The following is a 19,297-nucleotide window of genomic DNA, read 5'->3' on the forward strand; positions in this document are numbered from 1 at the left end:
CACACGATCTAGGTGTGAATAATTCAACACTCCTATGCTTGCAAGGTGGGTACCTTGAAACAGCAGGTAGATGCAAACTATAGGAGGCAAAGCAAAGAAGAACAGCACTTTCTGAGTTTGTTAGCCACCAAGCGAGGGACCATTAATCCCAGGTTCTTCCTTAAACACAGCCTTATCCTGCATTTAGCCATATAAAATCTTCCCCAGGTGGTCCGTTCATTCCTGCTGACCATACACCGTCAACTGAGCTCTGACAACTTTTTTCTTTCCCCAGGTAGAGAAGAGTGACACTCCCTAAGCCTCCTCATCGGATCAGCCAGCATGGAGGACTTCCAGAGGAAGATGAATCAGCGCTATGAGAACACCAAGCCCAGAAAGGTACGTTATATATGTGTGACAAAATTTTTTGTTTTTTATTTTTTTTACTCTCAAAAAGTTGACATTGTTGAGCAAAAGACAAAAATGAATTGAAGCTCACAGTTTATTTGTAAAGCACTGGGAGAAATAAACACATAAACACTCAGTTCTTCCAGGGGGTGAGCTGTAGATTGTGCATTTTACAGGAACACCATATTGATCCAAAAACTATTTATTGCTCGGTGTCTTGTATCACAGTCGATGTTTTTTATGATTTATACATCAGTTTATGATGCAAATTACAGTATACCTAAGGGACACAAGTACATATTTAACCCAGTTTTATTTTGATGTTTTTTTACAATGATAAAATGCCTTTATGCTTCGTCTCGAGCACAAAATGTGTGTGTTGAAAATGAGCCAGTATTGCATCCTTGATGATGACCACCGTTTTTTGAGCTTACAAAGGGGTGAATACAGTTGAAACAGGAGTGGAATACAGTCATTGTCTGTATGCACCACTCATATTAAATTTTTAGAGAAAATGTTTGTAGACAGCAGTTTACCTGCTCAGTCATCCTTATATTAAAATTGTATACCTCCGCGCGCGCGCGCGTGTGTGTGTGTGTGTGTAGGTGTGTGTGTGTGTGTGTGTAGGTGTGTGTGTGTGCCTGTGTGTTTACCAGGTTTTTCTATCCTTATGGGGACCAAATGTCCCCATAAGGATAGAAAAAACCTGAAACCACCTACCTTGTGGGGACATTTTGTGGGTCCCCATGAGGAAAATGGTCTATTTTAGGGTTCGGACTTGGTTTTAGGGTTCAGGTTAGAATAAGGATTAGGTTAAGGTTAGGGTTAAGGGCTAGGGAATGAATGCAGTCAATGAGGGGTCCCCACAAGTATAGGATGACATGGTGTGTGTGTGTGTGTGTGGGTGTGTGTGTGTGGGAAAGTAACCCAAATCCACTCTTGTCTTCCCACTAGATGGATAGATATAGATAGATAGTTGGATAGATAGACAGATTTCATTTATGACACGCTTTCCTTTAACAATAAATCTCACAATTCTACAAGTTAAAAGCAGTTTAAAAGCACATACAAACAAAGGGAAGCAGCCGAGAAAGCTCGAGCCAGAAGTAGGAGTGGAGTGTGGTGGGAATGAGCCAGTTTTGAAAGAAGCGAGAGTCAGTGGTGCCTTCAGGCAGTGGGGGCATTCGGAGATAATGAATGGCTGAATGGATGGCCTGATCCTCTGGAGGAGCTGGCAGTTGCTATATCTGGGGTTGGGGTGGGCAGTGTGGAGGGTCAGCAACTCCCTTCAGGAAGGGAGGTGCAATTCAACCAGCGCACTGAAGTCAGAAGAAGGATCTGAGTTTCAACCCTGAAAGTAAAAGGTAGGCAAGGCAGTGTGCGCAAAACAGGTGTGATGAGTTCTCATTTTATCACCCTCATCAGGATCTTGGTCACGCGGGTCTGGATGCTCTGCAAACATAGTAAAGGCTTAGAGGACTAGTCACGTTCTTTTCTAAAACAACAACAAAAAAACAAACAAGAAAACAAACTCAACTCTTCCTCTCAACCATAGGTGAGGTTCAAGCTTGCGTCATCCTACAGCGGTCGGGTCCTGAAGCACGTGTATGAGGATGGTCAGGAGCTAGACAGCCCAGAGGAGAAGTACCCTCACAGCTTCATCCACCGCAAGATCCCCCCCAGCCACCTGGAGATGGAACAGCTCTGCGGCTTCAAGGATTCACAGGGTGACCAGCAAGGTGGCTATTTGTCTGTGATGTCTACTGTTTACTTTAAAAATTTGCACATCACCCACAAACATGTATCCCTCCAGGTGCTCTACTTCCTTCAACCAGTCCAAAGACATGCATGTTTTTTTGCAGTGTCATCAGATTGTGCAACAGAAAGGATATTCCTGCCATTTCAGATACCAAAAATGACTTCATGTACTGTGTGTTGGATTAAATGAGTTATGTGTTCACTTAGTTTGCATCTCAGATATTTTAAAACAAATTTTCAGATTCTGAGACACTTCCTTTGTAGATTTTTCTAGATGCTCTGATTTTTTCTGCTTTAGAATGATGTTTGTCCTTTATGTTCAGTGATCTTTATGTTGTGCATCCTGCCAAGGCAAAAATCATTGAATAAGCAAACTTACTTGGTTAACAATGAAAGACTTTGACTTGAACCTGTTGGCAGTCTGTGTGTGTGGTTTCTTTACTCTTGGTCATTCTGCAGGTTTCACAGTGTTTTGGTCTGCTTGTAAGCTTGTCTCTGTAAATTTGTGTGTGTGCGTGTGTACCAGTAGCAAGTTTCATGTTGTCTCGGTGAGTGTGGCATTAGATGACAGCACGTTTTTACGAAATATTATCAAATAACATCATATCTAATGACACACTTTGTTCTATTCCCAGAAGTGTACCCTCCTACAGGGCTCATAGCCCAGAGAATAAATGTGTATCGAGGGGTGGGAGCCTACAGACCTAGTGTGGCCCAGACTGAGACAGAGGAAAGTGATGCAAAGGTAAAAAGAAATGTGCTGATTAAATGACTCACTATGTACTTTTCTGTGCTTTCTACTGATGGTGTCAGATGGGTGGACTTCATAACATCATTACTTCAACCTAATGATGTTAACCTTGCACTGAATGCAGTTTAGCAGTTAGTGGTCATGTTACCATGCAAATATTGTGTGAATTTTTTTCCCCCCCAATTGTATCTGGCCAATTACCCCACTCTTCTGAGCCATCCCGGTTGCTGCTCCACCCCCTCTGTCGAGCCGGGGAGGGCTGCAGACTACCACATGCCTCCTCCGATACATGTGGAGTCACCAGCCGCTTCTTTTCACCTGACAGTGAGGAGCTTCACCAGGGGGACGTAGCGCGTGGAAGATCACACTATTCCCCCCAGTTCCCCCTCCCCCTCCGAACAGGTGCCCCGGCTGACCAGAGGAGGCGATAGTGCAGCAACCAGGACATACACCCACATCTGGCTTCCCACCTGTAGACACGGCCAATTGTGTCTGTAGGGAAGCCCGACCGAGCCATAGGTAACACGGGGATTTGAACTGAGATCCCCGTGTTGGTAGGCAATGGAATAGACCGCTACGCTTCCAGGACACCCCCATGTTGTGGGGGTATCCCGGAAGCGTAGCGGTCTATTCCATTTTTGCTATGATTTTCATAGAATTAACACTGTCCCTGTATGCAGGGCACAAATACTGTGTCACCAGATCCCTCAACAAGAATGCTGGATTGTAAACAGTTATGTCAGCAACAAAAACCCAGGTTTGATCATGTGTTTTTGTTCAATGGTGGAGAAGGTGCTGACACAACAGCATTGGTGAATGTTTCATTTGAAATGGACCTCAGGGATTCATAGTTGTCAAGTCCCAATCCAATTACCCATATTACTATAGGGGTCAGCTAGTTCAACAAAAATGCCAATCTTCAGGATTGTGGTTTTAATCTAGCATCTGTCATTCGTAGTATTCTCTTCTTTCCAAATTTACTAAGACTGATTAATCATAGGCAAATGGCCTTCCTTCCTCATGTCTACTCCACCAATTCAGTTTGAAAATTTGAAGTATGAAGAGTCAGGCTGAAAAAAGGAGTATTTCATTAACCATTAACAGGAATTGTAAAGAGACAAATTCACTGCCCTAGGGAGTGAAGCGTGTAACTTTTTTTTCTTTTTTTTTTCTTCCCTTCCTTTTTTGCTGCTGCCATGTGTAAACGAAAAGATCTGTCTTAGATACTGTCTGACCACAGCAAGATGAGTATGATGATGTCTTCTTACAAAACAACTGTTAGGTAACAGTACAGAATGGCCAGGATCTCCGCCATCATAATTTATGGGGAGTCTTGGTACACAGAGAGAGAGTGAGACAGTAAGCAAGACAGAGAAAGAGAAAAAGACGTAGGAATGGAAATACATTTGAACAGTTGATTTTTCACAGTTACATTAACTTCTAATGAAAATACCTGGTGAAGATTTACATTAATTACATAACACGACACATTCATGACACAGCCATAGACAGTCTGTGGATAGGCCATAACTGATCTAGTACGAGTCATAAAGGTTTTATTCATATATCATGATTCCACCTTGCAGGCTGATAATTCTTGTGCTAGGCCTACTTCTCATCTTGACTGAGTATTCAGCGCGTCAGATGTTGTATGGTATAATCATCAAGCATACAGCAATGGAAGACATTAGTGGAAGCAAGAAACCAGTCAGGAGGGTGGCATGATGGCCCAGTGGTTAGCGCTGTTGCCTCACAACAAGAAGGTCCTGGGTTCAAACTCCAGGGTTGTCCAACCTTGGTGGGTCATCCTCTGTGTGGAATTGCATGTTCTCCCCGTGTCTGTGGTAGGTTTTCTCCGTGTGCTCCAGTTTCCCCTACCATCAAAAGAAACATGCATGTTAGGGTTTATACTCCTGTCTGTGCCCCTGACCAAGGCAATGGGAAAAGAACTGGAGTTGGTCCCCGGGCGCAGCATGAAGGCGGCAGCCCACTGCTGCTAGCTACACAGATCATAGCTAGGATGGGTTAATTTGCAGTAACTGAATTTCCCCAAGGGGATTAAAAAAGGAAAACTTAACTTAAGTAGGCCTAATACAAAAATTATCAGCCTGCGAGGTGGAATCATGACATAGGAATACATCCTTTAGGATAGGCAACAATAAGCCGTGGGCTTCAGCGTATACCTTTTTTGGTCATTGATTGATTGAATTTTGTTGTGTGAAGTGGACTGATGTAAATATGTACGATGATGTTTTTTTTCCCCTGTTTTTCTGTCTGTCGGATATGAACACAAATGTATGACCGAAATAAATCATTCATTCATTAATTTATTCATACTGGATCAGTTATGGCACAACTACAGACTGTCTATAGCTGTGTAATGAATGTATGTCTGTGAGTGTGTTTTTTATAGTTAATGTAAATCATTACCAAATACCTGACCTGAAGTTCATCATTCAATATCTTGAGCACACAAACAGTAAATCTTTAGTGTTGTCAATATATAAAACCATGTAGGTGCTATCCTTCTAAAAGAAACATAATAGGTTTTAACTTTTGTAAAAATAGCTACTACCTTTTCTGTTGACTAACTGTTCACATTCAAAATTAGTCACTGTGCCATGTCCTAGAGGACATTTAAAATTAAATCCTTTTTGGACTGAATCACAATGTGTTAAATGGAAAGTTCACATGTCATTATCTACTCACCTTAATGCTGGTAGAAACAAGGTGTTCTTTTCCATACAACAGTGAAAGAGTTATTTAACAAATGTCAGGGCAACTTTCTTCCAAACCATTGCAGTGAGTAGTGGCCAGTTCATCAGAGTTCCAAAAAAAAAAAAAAAAACCTTAAAAGTACTCTATATGGGGTTGTGCCGCACAATCCAAGTCTTCTGAAACCATATGTATGATAGCGCTGTGAGTGGAGAAGACCAAACTTTGAATCAATATCTACTGCAAATCTTCCCTTCCTCCCATACTTTCAAAATGTCTATGATTACGTGCATCTAAATGTTGCCCCCCTGACTTGGGTGTCAGAGAGGGTGAATATTAAAAGAATAAATCTTGTCAACAGGAAAGAAGAGGCATACAACATAAACTTGTGTTCAGCTTCACCGCAGGATTTAATCTGCGGAGTTGTCCCTCAGTAAATCTAATAATCCTCCTGAATAGTATGCACCCTCTGCTGGCCGGGCTGAATGGTGAACTAGAGTGGTAACAAGTAACCACAACACAATGAATTGTATTCATTTTGTATATAAAAATAAAGGCGTTTACACCGGTGTCCCATGGCTGGTAGGACAGTTGTCCCAATGATGGATAAGTGAAGATCTCCCTTGGCCTTGCCCTTTATTGGGACCTTCTTACTTCTGTCTCCATTTGATGTTCCCTTTCCTCCACTTCTTCTCCTTGAGTTTTCTCCAGTTCCTGTGCCATGTCCTTAGTATTTTTTGCTTTTTGAGTTTCCTTGGGTTCTATTCAGACAACTGGGCAGAATTAATGAGCTGTGGGATGGAGCCTTGGCTAAGTCTGTATTAGAGCCCTGTACGGGCCAAAATCTCCAGCTCTCCAGCCCTGCCCTGGCCCGTGGTGTTCAAGCCATAGCCCAGCCCAATAAAATCTGCAATTTTTCAGCCCAAGCCCAACCTGGGACCGACACCAATATCACTTTAAACGCTCTCTGACATGCACTCTCTCTGATGCACGTTTTCTCTGATACGCGTTCTCTCTGATACACACAAGTTGGGACACTAAGTGTACTCCTCTTCCTCGGAGCTGTCCATATCCAGGTTGTTGTTGTCATTTGTCTGTCTTGGTTTTTGTTGTGTTGCTTTTCTCCCTGGACATGCTGTGGGCAGTGCTTTTTCCAGAGGCTCATTCACCAGCAAAAGTAGGTTCCTATGTTGGACACACAGGGTTTTTGGACCTGTCGCTATTTGAATTTTGTAAACTAGACCCTTTCCAATTCTCTCCACGACTCAATGAACCACTTGCTCTCAGTAGACACATAGTTTCCTGGGACCACCTCTCTTAGAAAGGTTTCTCACAAATACTCGGTCACCTGACTGGATTACAGCACCACGGACTGCTCAGTCATACCGTTTCTTGCCCTTTGCAGAGGATTTCTCACTGTTGCTACCTGCAATCCCAGATGCAATGCGCATCCTCTTTGCCCGTTTCTGTGCATATGTGTGCTGGTCAGATGTTTCGGTCTCTTCCTTGGGTAGAAACAGTAGGTCTACAGATAATCATGGCGCTCGACCATATAAGAGGAGAAATGGAGAAAAGCCGGTAGCCTCGTGCCTTGTGCAGTTATAGGCATGCACAGTGTGGGGAAGGTAATTTTTCCACTGACTCTTCTTTTCTTCTTCAAGGATCTGCAACATTTGGAGGAGTATGTGGTTCAGTCTCTCTACTGGGTTGCCCTGTGGGTGGTAAGGGAGTGAGCAATACCAGCAAGCTGCTGTAGCCTACTGAACAGACTATTCTCAAACTCCCTTTCCTGATCGTGGTGTAGCTTCTCAGGGTAGTCAAAGCATCTGAGCCATTAGCTGCAGTAACTTGGAGTGGGTCATCTGGCATTAGGTTCTCTAAGGCTGGTAAGTATTTGTCTTGCCATTTTTATTTGTTATTTTTCTACCAATGCTCTTGATCCACCCTGGTTTTATATACATCTCTTTATTTTATTTTATTTTATTGGCACTAAGTACTTCAGTTTAGTTAGTTTCAGTTCAGTTAGTTAAGTACTTCAGTTTAAGGTCTTTATGTTTTATATTCTCTATAGTTTTTGTTTTATATTCTTGCTATTATGTGCATTTGTGTATTATTGTGGGTATTATTATGCGTGGGTTTCCTCTGGGTGCTCTGGTTTCCTCCAACAGTCCTAAGACATGTATGCCAGGTGAATTGGCCATACTAAATTGTCCCTAGGTGTGTGTGTGTGTGTGTGTGTGTGTGATGATGGTCTGGCAGCCTGTCCAAGGTGTCGCCCCTCCTGCCACGCAATGGCTTCTGGGATAGGCTCCAGCATCCCCGTGACCCTGAGTAAGGATAAGCGGTTTGGATAATGGATGGATGACTTTGTCAGTATGGTAACCTGTGCACTGCTATCTAGTAACATCTCAGTTCTTAGTCCATTGAGGTAACAGGTAAGCACGTCTCTTGCCAATCAATTTTGCAATACTATTCCCTTGTCTTACCCTGTATTTTGGTGGTGACTGGCTACTGGCGGTTGTTTGGGCTTTGGGACAGGTTACTGTGACAGGGGATTCTGGTTCACGAGTGGTCATAGGTGGTCCCTCCCCAGTGACCTCCTTCCATTTCCCACTGGCTTATCTTTCATGAGGCAGCCAACAGCTCTGTGACCTTCTTAACCACACTTAAAACAGTGGGTGCAACTGTCAGTCTGCTGGGCAACACACAGTTTGCATTTTCCTTTAGTTGCTGGATTGGTTGGTTTTGCATTACCTTGTGAGTTAATATGTTTGGGCTATGGGGCATTTACAACAGACTGAGGGCATTTTCCAGACTTTGTCAATGCTGAGACCTGTGCTATAAGTTATTTTATGGCCGCGTGGTTGGCTTGAACTTCTGCCTGAGTTCGTAAACTGTGCAGTTCAGCCTGCAGCTGAACTGCGCTTTGTCACTCTCCCTGTTGTGTGACACTGAAAGTGGGTGTTTTGGTTTTGTGTGTCTGACCTAAGCATGTTTGTTCCTCAACCTCCTCACTGACTGACTGTGTCATTATTTCTAACATGAAATCATTAGTAATACTCCTGTCTCTCATGTGAGGTTTTAGGTCTCGCCTGACATGAGTGTTTTTCATTTATCCCCTGATAGAGTGATTAGACAAACACACCTCGTACTAGTCTACTGTCATACTGAAACTCAGACTTGGTCTGCTGAGAATCAAACAGTATGTGTCGCCTCAGCCCTAATAAGCGGTACATGGACTGTTAGGGATTTTCTTTGTCTTGTTGTTTAGCGTGACTAAGCTCCTGGAGTAGTTCTGCACTACTCTTGTCTGTTTTCAGAAACTGGTTAAGCTCAGCAACAGTTAAACCATCCTTAGTCATCAGCGTGTCTTTAAAGGTACCAGGCTTGATTATTCTTAACACAATATGAATGACCTCTGCTTCTATGAAGTTCTCAGCTAACCCTTCATCAATTTGCCTACACAGAATATTATAGCTTACATCAGAGTCCGAATCAGAGATCAATCAATCAATCAAGTTACATTTTATATAGCACTCTGTCCTCCATGCATTTTAGAGTCTCTGCGAGGCAGTAGTGCAGCAACATCTGTGAGCCTTACCAACCCAGTTACCTGAATGGCCATTACAGTTGTTTCATCTCTCTTGACATCAGTTACAAGAGATGCTTCTACAGACTTAATCTCTGCTGTGAACTTATGCTCCTCTCCATCAACCAATTCAGGTGTTTGCAGTTCCCTGATGGGATCATTGAAGACCAGCAGATGAGCCATGCCTTAGTCCTCTAGACTTCCCAAGTGGTCGCTTTTCACAAAGTCCATGATGAAGTCAAAGAGTTCCACACCTATGGCAGATCTTCCTCTACCTTGTCCTTGGATGATTCTGCAAGCTTGAAGAATACATCTGTTTTGTCCGAGCTGGTCATTTGGTGGAGCTGCCACTGGATTTCCCTTTGCAGTTCTTGCAGAGCAGGCATCTCTGATGTCTGTTGTCTTGCACATTGGTCGAGAAACTTGTAGTCAAATTCAGCTTGGCTGATTGTTGCCATCCTGACTTAGGTGTCAGGGAGGGTGAACATTAAAAGAATATAGCTTGTAAACAGGAAAGAACAGGCACACAAATAAGCTTGTGTTCAGCTTGACTGCAAGATTTAATATGCAGTTTTGTGCCTCAGTAAGTATAATCTACTACTACTACTACAACTTTCGGCTGCTCCCGTTAGGGGTCGCCACAGTGGATCATCAATGTCTATCTCTTCTTGTCTTCTGCATCTTCCTCTGTCACACCAGCCACCCGCATGTCTTCCCTCACCACATCCATAAACCTCCTCTTTGGCCTTTCTCTTTTCCTCTTCCCTGGCAGCTCTAGTAAGTCTAATAATCCTCCTAAATGGTATGCGCCCTCTGCTGGCCTGGCTGAGTGGTGAACTAGAGTGGTAACAAGTAACCACAACACAATGAATTGTATTCATTTTGTATGTAAAAATAAAGGAGGGGGGCTCCGTTTTATCTGCTTATTTATATGAACCATACTGTTTTTTTAATCTGTTTATTCATGTATATGAACCATACTGTTTTTTATCTATTCATCTTAACTAGGTTGTATTCGATTTTTAACCCTTCACACAAACCTAACATAGGCATGCTCAAGTTTCCTGTGGGGTTTGGGTTCTTGGGTGAAACTTGAACATAAAGTCCGTACCAATATTTTATCCCTTTTAACCAATACATGGATGGTATTATTAATCAACCCACTATTTGTCACATTTCTGAAAGTGGGACGTTGATGTGGAACCATTTTATCTTTTAAGGTAGATAAGAATGCACTGTGGACATACAATAGATTAGCTGTAGTTTCGCACAACTTTTATTGTTGTATTTTTTTCAAGTTTGTGTTATTTCAATCTTGCTATGTAAAGCACGTTCAACTGCACGTTTGTATGAAAGGTCCTACATGAATAAAGTTGAGCTGAGTTGAGCCGAGTTAAATTATTTTGGAATGGCAAAAAAAGCTAATAGATATCTACTGCACAATGTTAAGAAAACATCTTATCAAAAACGCTGCTGCATTGTGGGTAAACTGCAATATAACTTTTAACTTTGAATAATAATCAAAAACTCATTAACATTTTGCAATACACAATTTTGTTTCTGTTGATCTCACATTTTCAGTTTGATATTTCATGACTTGTGCTTTCCTCTGTCTCTCCTTTAGTCCTCTGTGCTTGACTTTGGCAAAATTATCATCTACACGAGCAATCTACGGATCATCAGAGCATCTCCGAGGAAGGCTGAAGTGTTAAGACACAATGTGATGCCATCTGTGGGTTTGGAGGATTACCCGCAGATTAAGGGACGAGGGAGTGGGAAGAGGACTAAAACATCCTGTGTCCGGGATGGGCAGGGGGGGGGACAGATGAGCAACACAGAGGATAAGGTAAAGGTTTCCTGAGAAAATTATCTTAGTTACATACATTGTTCTAATTTGTGGGATTCTAGCACTGTCTCTCACAGCAAGAGGTCGCTGAGTTTGATACCAACACTTCTGTATGGAGTTTGTACATTCTCTGTGTTTTCAAATAAGTTTTATCTCTTGCCCCTAATATCTTCATGTTAAATGAATTGGAGATACTAATTTCCCAGTGTGTTAATGATTGTGTATGTGGTATGGATAGGCAACCTATCCAGGGTGTATCCCTGCCTCCAACCAATTCTTGCTTGGTTAGGCTTCTGTTCCCTGTGACCCAAAATAGGTTAAAGGTGCTATATTCAATGATTTAGATTTCCTGAACCCTAACATGAAACAAGGGTTGTTAGATAGTAGTGATTGATCTGACAAAGACCTCAATGGCGGAACTGGCGGAAGATGTTTCCAGGTCACAATGGCAGTGAATGTGGATGAAGGCTGCAACACAGGGTAGCCCCCAATCGTCTTGGTTCTCCGTGCCATTGGACTCTGGCCACCCCCTGCCAATGACCATGGAGTGGGTGCAGGTGCATCAGCCACTCCACATAAGAAGCTGTCACGCGCAGGCATCCTCCCATTATGCGGCTCCAGGATCAGCCTCTACACCCACCTGAAGACCCAGAGGAATCCAGAGAGGGGACAGAGATACTCAACCCCGATTGACCACTGATGATGAGTGATTGAAACAAAGGAAATGACCGCGCGCACACACACACACACACACACACACACACACACACACACACACACACACATACACACACACACATACACACACACACACACATTCCCCATATTTCTGCATGTAAGAATACAAGCATGAGGTCGATGGAATCTTACAATTTACAATTTCATTTGACAAATCAGTGGTGTGTCACTTTTATCCAAAGTGACGCACATCTGAGAGTTAATACAACACAAGCAAGGATATAGTCGGGAGACACCAGTGCAAGTAAGTGACAAAAAACTAGGTTCAAGTCTGATAGGACATAGGTGTCAACAGGCAGTGCACAAAGGCAATGCATAGAAGCGTTTTTTTTTTTATTAATACCATCAGGTGTGGAGGTGTTCGTGAAAGAGTTGGGTCTTTAGCTTCTTCTTGAAGATGGAGAGGGACTCAGCGGATCAAATGGAGTTTGGTAACTTGTTCAACCACCAGGGAACTACAGAAGAGAAGCGTCTAGCTAGTGACTTAGGGCCCTGTTGTGGTGGAAGTGCCAGGCGCCTTTCATTGGCAGAGCGTAGTGAGCGGGACTGAGTGTAGACCTGAATGAGAGAGTTCAGGTAAGCGGGAGCCATTTTAGTTTCTGTTTTGTAAGCAAGCATCAACGTTTTGAATTTGATGCGGGCAGGTACTGGGAGCCAGTGAAGGGATATGAATAGCGGAGTGACGTGTTGTTTTGGGTTGGTTGAAGACCAAATGCGCTGCTGCATTCTGGTTCATTTGCAAAGGTTGGAAAGTGCATGCAGAGAGATCTGCCAGTAAGGAATTGCAGTATTCAATGTGTGATATTACAAGAGCCTGTACCAGGAGTTGTGCGGCATGCTCAGACAAATAGGGTCTAATTTTCCTGATGGTGTGCAGGGCAAATCGGCAAGCCCGACCAATCGAGGCCATGTAAACCTTAAAGGTTAGTTGGTCATCAGTGATGTCACCCAGGTTTCAGGCAGACTTTGTGGGCATGAATTGGGTTGATCCGAGCTGGATATTGATCTGTTGTTGTAAGGATGGACTGGCTGGGATGACAATGAATGCAGTCTTAGATAGGTTAAGCTGAAGGTGGCGTTCTTTCATCCAAGCAGCGATATACACTCACCGGCTACTTTATTAGGCACACCTGTCCAACTGCTCGTTAACGCAAATTTCTAATCAGCCAATCACATGGCAGCAACTCAATGCATTTAGGCATGTAGACATGGTCAAGACGATCTGCTGCAGTTCAAACCGAGCATCAGAATGGGGAAGAAAGGTGATTTAAGTGACTTTGAACGTGGCATGGTTGTTGGTGCCAGACGGGCTGGTCTGAGTATTTCAGAAACTGCTGATCTACTGGGATTTTCACGCACAACCATCTCTAAGGTTTACAGAGAATGGTCCGAAAAAGAGAAAATATCCAGTGAGCGGCAGTTCTGTGGGCGAAAATGCCTTGTTGATGCCAGAGGTCAGAGGAGAATGGCCAGACTGGTTCGAGCTGATAGAAAGGTAACAGTAACTCAAATAACCACTCATTACAACCGAGGTATGCAGAAGAGCATCTCTGAACGCACAACACGTCGAACGTTGAGGCAGATGGGCTACAGCGGCAGAAGACCACACCGGGTTCCACTCCTGTCAGCTAAGAACAGGAAACTGAGGCTACAATTCGCACAGGCTCACCAAAATTGGACAATAGAAGATTGGAAAAACGTTGCCTGGTCTGATGAGTCTCGAATTCTGCTGCGACATTCGGATGGTAGGGTCAGAATTTGGCGTCAACAACATGAAAGCATGGATCCATCCTGCCTTGTATCAACGGTTCAGGCTGGTGGTGGTGGTGTAATGGTGTGGGGGGTATTGTCTTGGCATGCTTTGGGCCCCTTAGTACCAACTGAGCATCGTGTCAACGCCACAGCCTACCTGAGTATTGTTGCTGACCATGTCCATCCCTTTATGACCACAGTGTTCCCATCTTCTGATGGCTACTTCCAGCAGGATAACGCGCCATATCATAAAGCTCGAATCATCTCAGACTGGTTTCTTGAACATGACAATGAGTTCACTGTACTGAATGGCCTCCACAGTCACCAGATCTCAATCCAATAGAGCACCTTTGGGATGTGGTGGACCAGGAGATTCTCATCATGGATGTGCAGCCGACAAATCTGCAGCAACTGCGTGATGCTATCATGTCAATATGGACCAAACTCTCTGAGGAATGTTTCCAGTACCTTGTTGAATCTATGCCACGAAGGATTAAGGCAGTTCTGAAGGCAAAAGGGGGTCCAACCCGGTACTAGCAAGGTGTACCTAATAAAGTGGCCAGTGAGTGTAAGCAAGGTATGATGATATCTGTGCCGAGATTGTGAGGTCATCTGGCGGGAATGATAGGAAGAGCTGGGTATTGTCAGCATAGCAATGGTATGAGAACCCATAGGAGCGGATGATTGCACCAAGTGAGGGGGTGTATATTGAGAAGAGAAGGGGACCAATAAGTCCTGTGGTTTAGACACGTCTCCCCTCCAAGATACTCTAAAAGATTTCCCTGAGAGGTAGGACATGAACCAATGGAGGGCAGATCCTGACATGCCAAGCTCAGTGAGTGTGGAGAGGAGGATTTGGTGGTTAACCATGTCAAAGGCAGCTGACAGATCTAGCAACAATAAAGCTACACACTGCACCTCACGAGAGCACTGATCTTAGTCCCTCTATGATGTTGTATGGACGAAAGTTGGAGACTCCACTTGACCTTGTCACCCAGCCCATGTGGGATGGAATGGATGACCCAGGAGTCCCCTGCCCCAAAACCTTGACAACCTCGCTTCAAGAAGCACATGATCATGCCCAAGCACTGCTTAATACGAGTCATGATCGTCAGAAGTGCCACTACGACGACAGTCGTGACAGTCAGATTTGCTGTGGAGCAGTTCCGAGTCAAAATCAGATCAAGAGTATTGCTCGCTTTGTGTGTGGGTTGGGTGGGGACCTGTTTGAGGTCAAAAGAGGACAAATGAGACAGGAAGTCAGTTGCTTGGGTTTTGTCAGTAAGGATATTCATGTCTTCTATGACAATCAGTGGTGTGTCATCGTCAGGAATGGCTGAGAGTAACATGTCTAATTTGACTACAAAGTTCCCCAGTTGACATCCTGCTGGGTGGTATAGGACAACCACAAATAGCTTAATAGGAGCAGTACCAATGATTTCATGGTATTCAAAGGAGGAGTTGTTGCTTAGTGGAGAAAGCTTAGTGAATTTCCAGTCTTTGGAAATGAGGACACCTGTACTGCCTCCATGCTCAACAGAATGGGGTGTGTGAGAAAGCAGAGTCAACGGTGTGCAGCCAGTGTGGCAGTGTTTTCTGGACGTATCCAGGTTTTGGTCAGGGCTAGGACCTGAATGTCTGACAAATTATTAAGTGCATGGATAAATTCTGTTTTATTTACAGCCGATTGGCGATTCTATAAGCCAAAAGTAAAGGAGGAGTGAGTAGAGGAGGCTTTCCTGAGTGAATAGAGGCTCTCAGGGTTGCGTTGTCTGCGACAGATGCGATTTTTTAATTAACCTTGAGTGACAAGGATGTCTTTGTAGCACATGAGGGGTGAGGCAGGCAATGAGAGAAAAATAGTAGAAAGGGAGTTACCAGTCGGTGTCCTTGCTCGGTGGATTCACACAAGTAAACTTGCAGGTCTTTACCCAATGTGGGCTGACACATAAGGGCTTCCGCTGACACTACAGCACAGCTGTGTGTTTAAATACCAGGAAGTACCACAGCTGAACCCGGCCCCGTCTGATTTTCACAACAAAGGAAGCAATAAAGGGCAGAACCCGCGTCAGCTTACCCACCTATTGAAACTCAGAGAGTGAAACTAGCAAGTGCTCAGCCCAACAAAGCCCGACAATGGCCTAAATCTGGATCAAAACTCAAAAAACAAGTTCTAAATCACTTACCAACAGACTGCAATCTCCTTTGTTCAAGATCAGAGCTTGTTCTGCTGGGTTTAGTTCAATCTCTTATACGCTTTTAGTGAAAATCTCACCTCCATCTGATTTTCACAACAAAGGAAGCAATAGAGGGCGTGACCTGCATCAGGTGACCCACCTATTGAAGCTCACAGAATGAAACTAGCAAGCACTCAGCCCAACAAAGCCTGATAATGGCCTATATCCAAATCAAATCTCAGAACAAGTTTTAAATCACTTACCAACCGACTGCAATCTCCTATGTTCTTTTTCATTGTTTGTTTGAAGGTCTGTTGCAGTCCTCACCAAGCTAAGCAGAACTCACAATATCTGTGAACAATTTTCTCCTGAGGTATTTCTCAACTGATGTCAGTATACACAGTTTCTCAGCCGCATTTCTATTTGAATTTGTCCTGCTTGCTTTAATTTGTCATTATTCACATCACCAAGCCCTAAAGGTCAGGATTTTATTCGAATTACGCTGAACATGTTACAGTTGATGCATTTTGTCATTGTCATTACTTTGTTTTTTTCTTCTCGTTCTTCTCCTATTCTCAATCTCTTGTAGCCATTGTCACGTGTCTTTCTCACTTTCTCTGTCTGTTGACTCAGCAAAACAAGGGAGTTGGTGTGAATGTGTATATGTACGTATGTGTGTGTGTGTGTGTGTGTGTGTATATAGGTGAATGTTTGAGACGAGGGATTACGTATGTTTGTGTGTGTGTGTTTGTGTGTGTTGGAATATCTGTCACTGTCAGATTTGTCTCTGAAGTTGTATTGCAGTGATACAAACCCTTTGTATCAGGGCACTTATACCTTTTCTGTCATTTCTGTCATGTTCTCTCACTTTTTCTCCCTCCGTACCAGCCCCATGGTTTTAGTGTTATCTGTCGGTTGTGAACACATACTGATGACTCCACAGTTTTTCATTCGCTCCTTGCAGTATTCGACCGCCATTCACCAGCCTGCAAATGCACTCAGCCTGCAATGACTCCCCCTTCCCCCCGACACACACACCATGCACACACACACACACACACCACCCTTCCTCTCACCAACATCCCAGGCTGATTATTGTTCCGTTTGCCTCGTTTTATTGCTGTTCTTTCTACCCTCTCCTCACCTCAAATCATCTTTGTGGTTATTGTCTCATTTTCTCTACCACTGAACAAAAAGAAAAGGCACCAAAAGTTTTACTCTCAGCTTTTTTTTTTCTTTGCTTTGGTCTTCTACCGCCTCCACTTCTGTGTCTAATGTCTGTTCCTTTTCTCTGTCTTTGTTTACCCGAGCTTTTTGTTAGAGTGGACTATGTTTTTTTTTTTATCTTGCGTTTTACTTTTCATTTGAACAGCCACCACCATTTCAGGGTGTTTTTTTCAGACTCTGTCTTATTACTTTCCCTTTAACTTCCGAATAAAGGAAACTTGGTTAAGGACTTAACATGAAGCTGTAGTGGTTTTTCAGCTTCCACAATGCCGATGCCTGATGTGGGTCAATCAATAGCCTTGGCTGGATTTCTCATGCTCCATTTAAGAACAAGAAACCAGAGAAATTTGGAAAGAAGAACACGCCTTCAATCTCTGAGAACGCTGATGGATTTCAACTGAGATTCCAAATGAGATTACATATTTTGCATGATTATTGTGAAGACATACTTGCTTTTGTACATCTTTTTACCAACACTGGTAGATATTTTCAACCTGCTTCAGCCACAGTTCCCAATGCATTCTGATGGATTTAATTAACCACACGTTTTCGAGCCCACATCTAGTTTGGAGGGTCATCTGGAGGACCAGAAGAACACTACCCCTCCATCCCAAATAAAAATGGGACACCATACGTTATGCAAAAAGGAGGAGTAGGGCTGAGTGGTAGGGTTAAAGGGCAGCTTTGGGACGGGACCTCAGTCTCCCCTAAGTGTACTCGTACTGTCTTTTACATGTCAGAGATGAATACATCTCTGGTGATAACTGTATACAGTTTCTATTATATCCATACTATTAGAATATCTTTCGTTTAGCATCCGGGTCGCATAGCAGTCTATTCCGTTGCCTACTAACATGGGGATCGCTGGTTCGAATCCCCGTGTTACCTCCGGCTTGGTTGGGCGTCCCTACAGACACAATGGGCCATGTCTGTGGGTGGGAAGCCGGATGTGGGTATGTGTCCTGGTCACTGCACTATCACCAACTCTGGTCAGTCGGGGCGCCTGTTCGGGGGCGGGGGGGGGACTGGGGGGAATAGCATGATCCTCCCACGCACTATGTCCCCCTGGCAAAATGCCTCGCTGTCAGGTGAAAAGAAGCGACTGGTGACACCACATGTATCAGAGGAGATATGGGGTTGGAGAAGTCACCAGGATGGCTCAGAAAATAGGGTAATTGGCCAAGTACAATTGTGGAGAAAAAGGCAAAAAAAAAAAATTCTTTTAAATGGTATCACAGTCCTTTCTCCCTGTCTGTCTGTCTTTCTGTCCATCTATTGTCTCCTTTTTCCCACACTCCACCCTCTCTCCTCCTTGTAACTTTTTCTTTATCTCTAATTTCTTCGCTGGCCTTACCTTCCCTTCCTCTCTCCTCTCCTCTCCTTTCCTCTTCTCTCCTTTCCTTAACCCACCACTTCTCCGATCTCCATCCTTTACTTCTCCTCTCCTACCTTCCCATTTGACCCCCCCCCCATTTCCATTCCTCTCCCCTCCCCTCCTCTCCTCTCTTCTCCTCTCCTCTCCTCTCCTCTCCTCCAATGTGTTTCTTCTTTCTCCAGGAGGTAGCCACTTGCCAGCATTGTGGTGGTTCGGGCTGCGCTCCCTGCTCCCTGTGCCATGGCAGCAAGCTGTCCATGCTGGCGAATCGCTTCAATGAGTCCATCAGTGATCTGCGCTGCCAAGCCTGCTACCCTCACGGCCTGGAGAAGTGCCAGTCCTGCTCAGGCAAATAGCAGTTTGGCTGACTCCCATGTCTGGCATAAAGAGACATAGAGTGAATGAGAGTGGAGACAGTGTGTGTATGTTTGTGTGTGCCTGTCTGCACATGAGTACATGTGTGTATGTATATGTGTATTAATATGTATGTGATGAGGAATGAACATTGCAGTGTGTGTGTGTGTATGTGTGTGTGTGTGTGTGTGTGTGTGTGTGTACATACACACAGAGTGTTGTGATGCGTCTAGTGCAGCAGTATGTAGTTGGAGGGAAGGTGCACGTGTTCTCCCAACCCGCTTGTGTCCTTCCTGCCCTTAGCTTGCTGCCGCTGGCTAGCCTTTGTGGTGAATAGGGAAGCATCCTAGCGTGTAACCCTTCCCTTGACAGTACATAGTCTCTCCTTCACCAAGACTCCTGCCAGGCCTCCCCGTGGCCACACAGGCTAACTTGGCAGGGGATCTCGGAGCAGCAGTGGGCCCCAGAGATATGGTGTGCAGGCCCACCCTGGTGGACACGCCCTGGCACCTATCAACCACTGCCCCGCTGCCTTGTGGGTGAGTCTGGGAAGACATAAGGCTAAGGGAGCTTACCCCAACAGAAAAGCAAGCTGTGGCGGCACGCTTCGAGGCGGTTTCCGAAAAAC

The 19,297-nt window shown here is 44.2% G+C and overlaps 1 protein-coding gene across 1 annotated transcript; it reads left to right on the forward strand.

Annotated features, from left to right (window-relative positions):
• Positions 1-318: 318 nt before the first annotated feature.
• LOC130117327 (glutaredoxin domain-containing cysteine-rich protein 2) lies at positions 319-18,671 on the forward strand. Its single transcript, XM_056285537.1, has 5 exons — positions 319-378; positions 1,943-2,129; positions 2,784-2,890; positions 10,825-11,046; positions 18,498-18,671. Exons 1-5 carry the CDS (start codon positions 322-324, stop codon positions 18,669-18,671), a joined length of 747 nt encoding a protein of 248 aa, XP_056141512.1. The 5' UTR covers positions 319-321.
• The last annotated feature ends 626 nt before the right edge of the window (positions 18,672-19,297 follow it).

The sequence above is a fragment of the Lampris incognitus genome, chromosome 8 (genome assembly GCF_029633865.1).
Source record: "Lampris incognitus isolate fLamInc1 chromosome 8, fLamInc1.hap2, whole genome shotgun sequence".
In the NCBI taxonomy this organism is placed as follows: domain Eukaryota; kingdom Metazoa; phylum Chordata; class Actinopteri; order Lampriformes; family Lampridae; genus Lampris; species Lampris incognitus.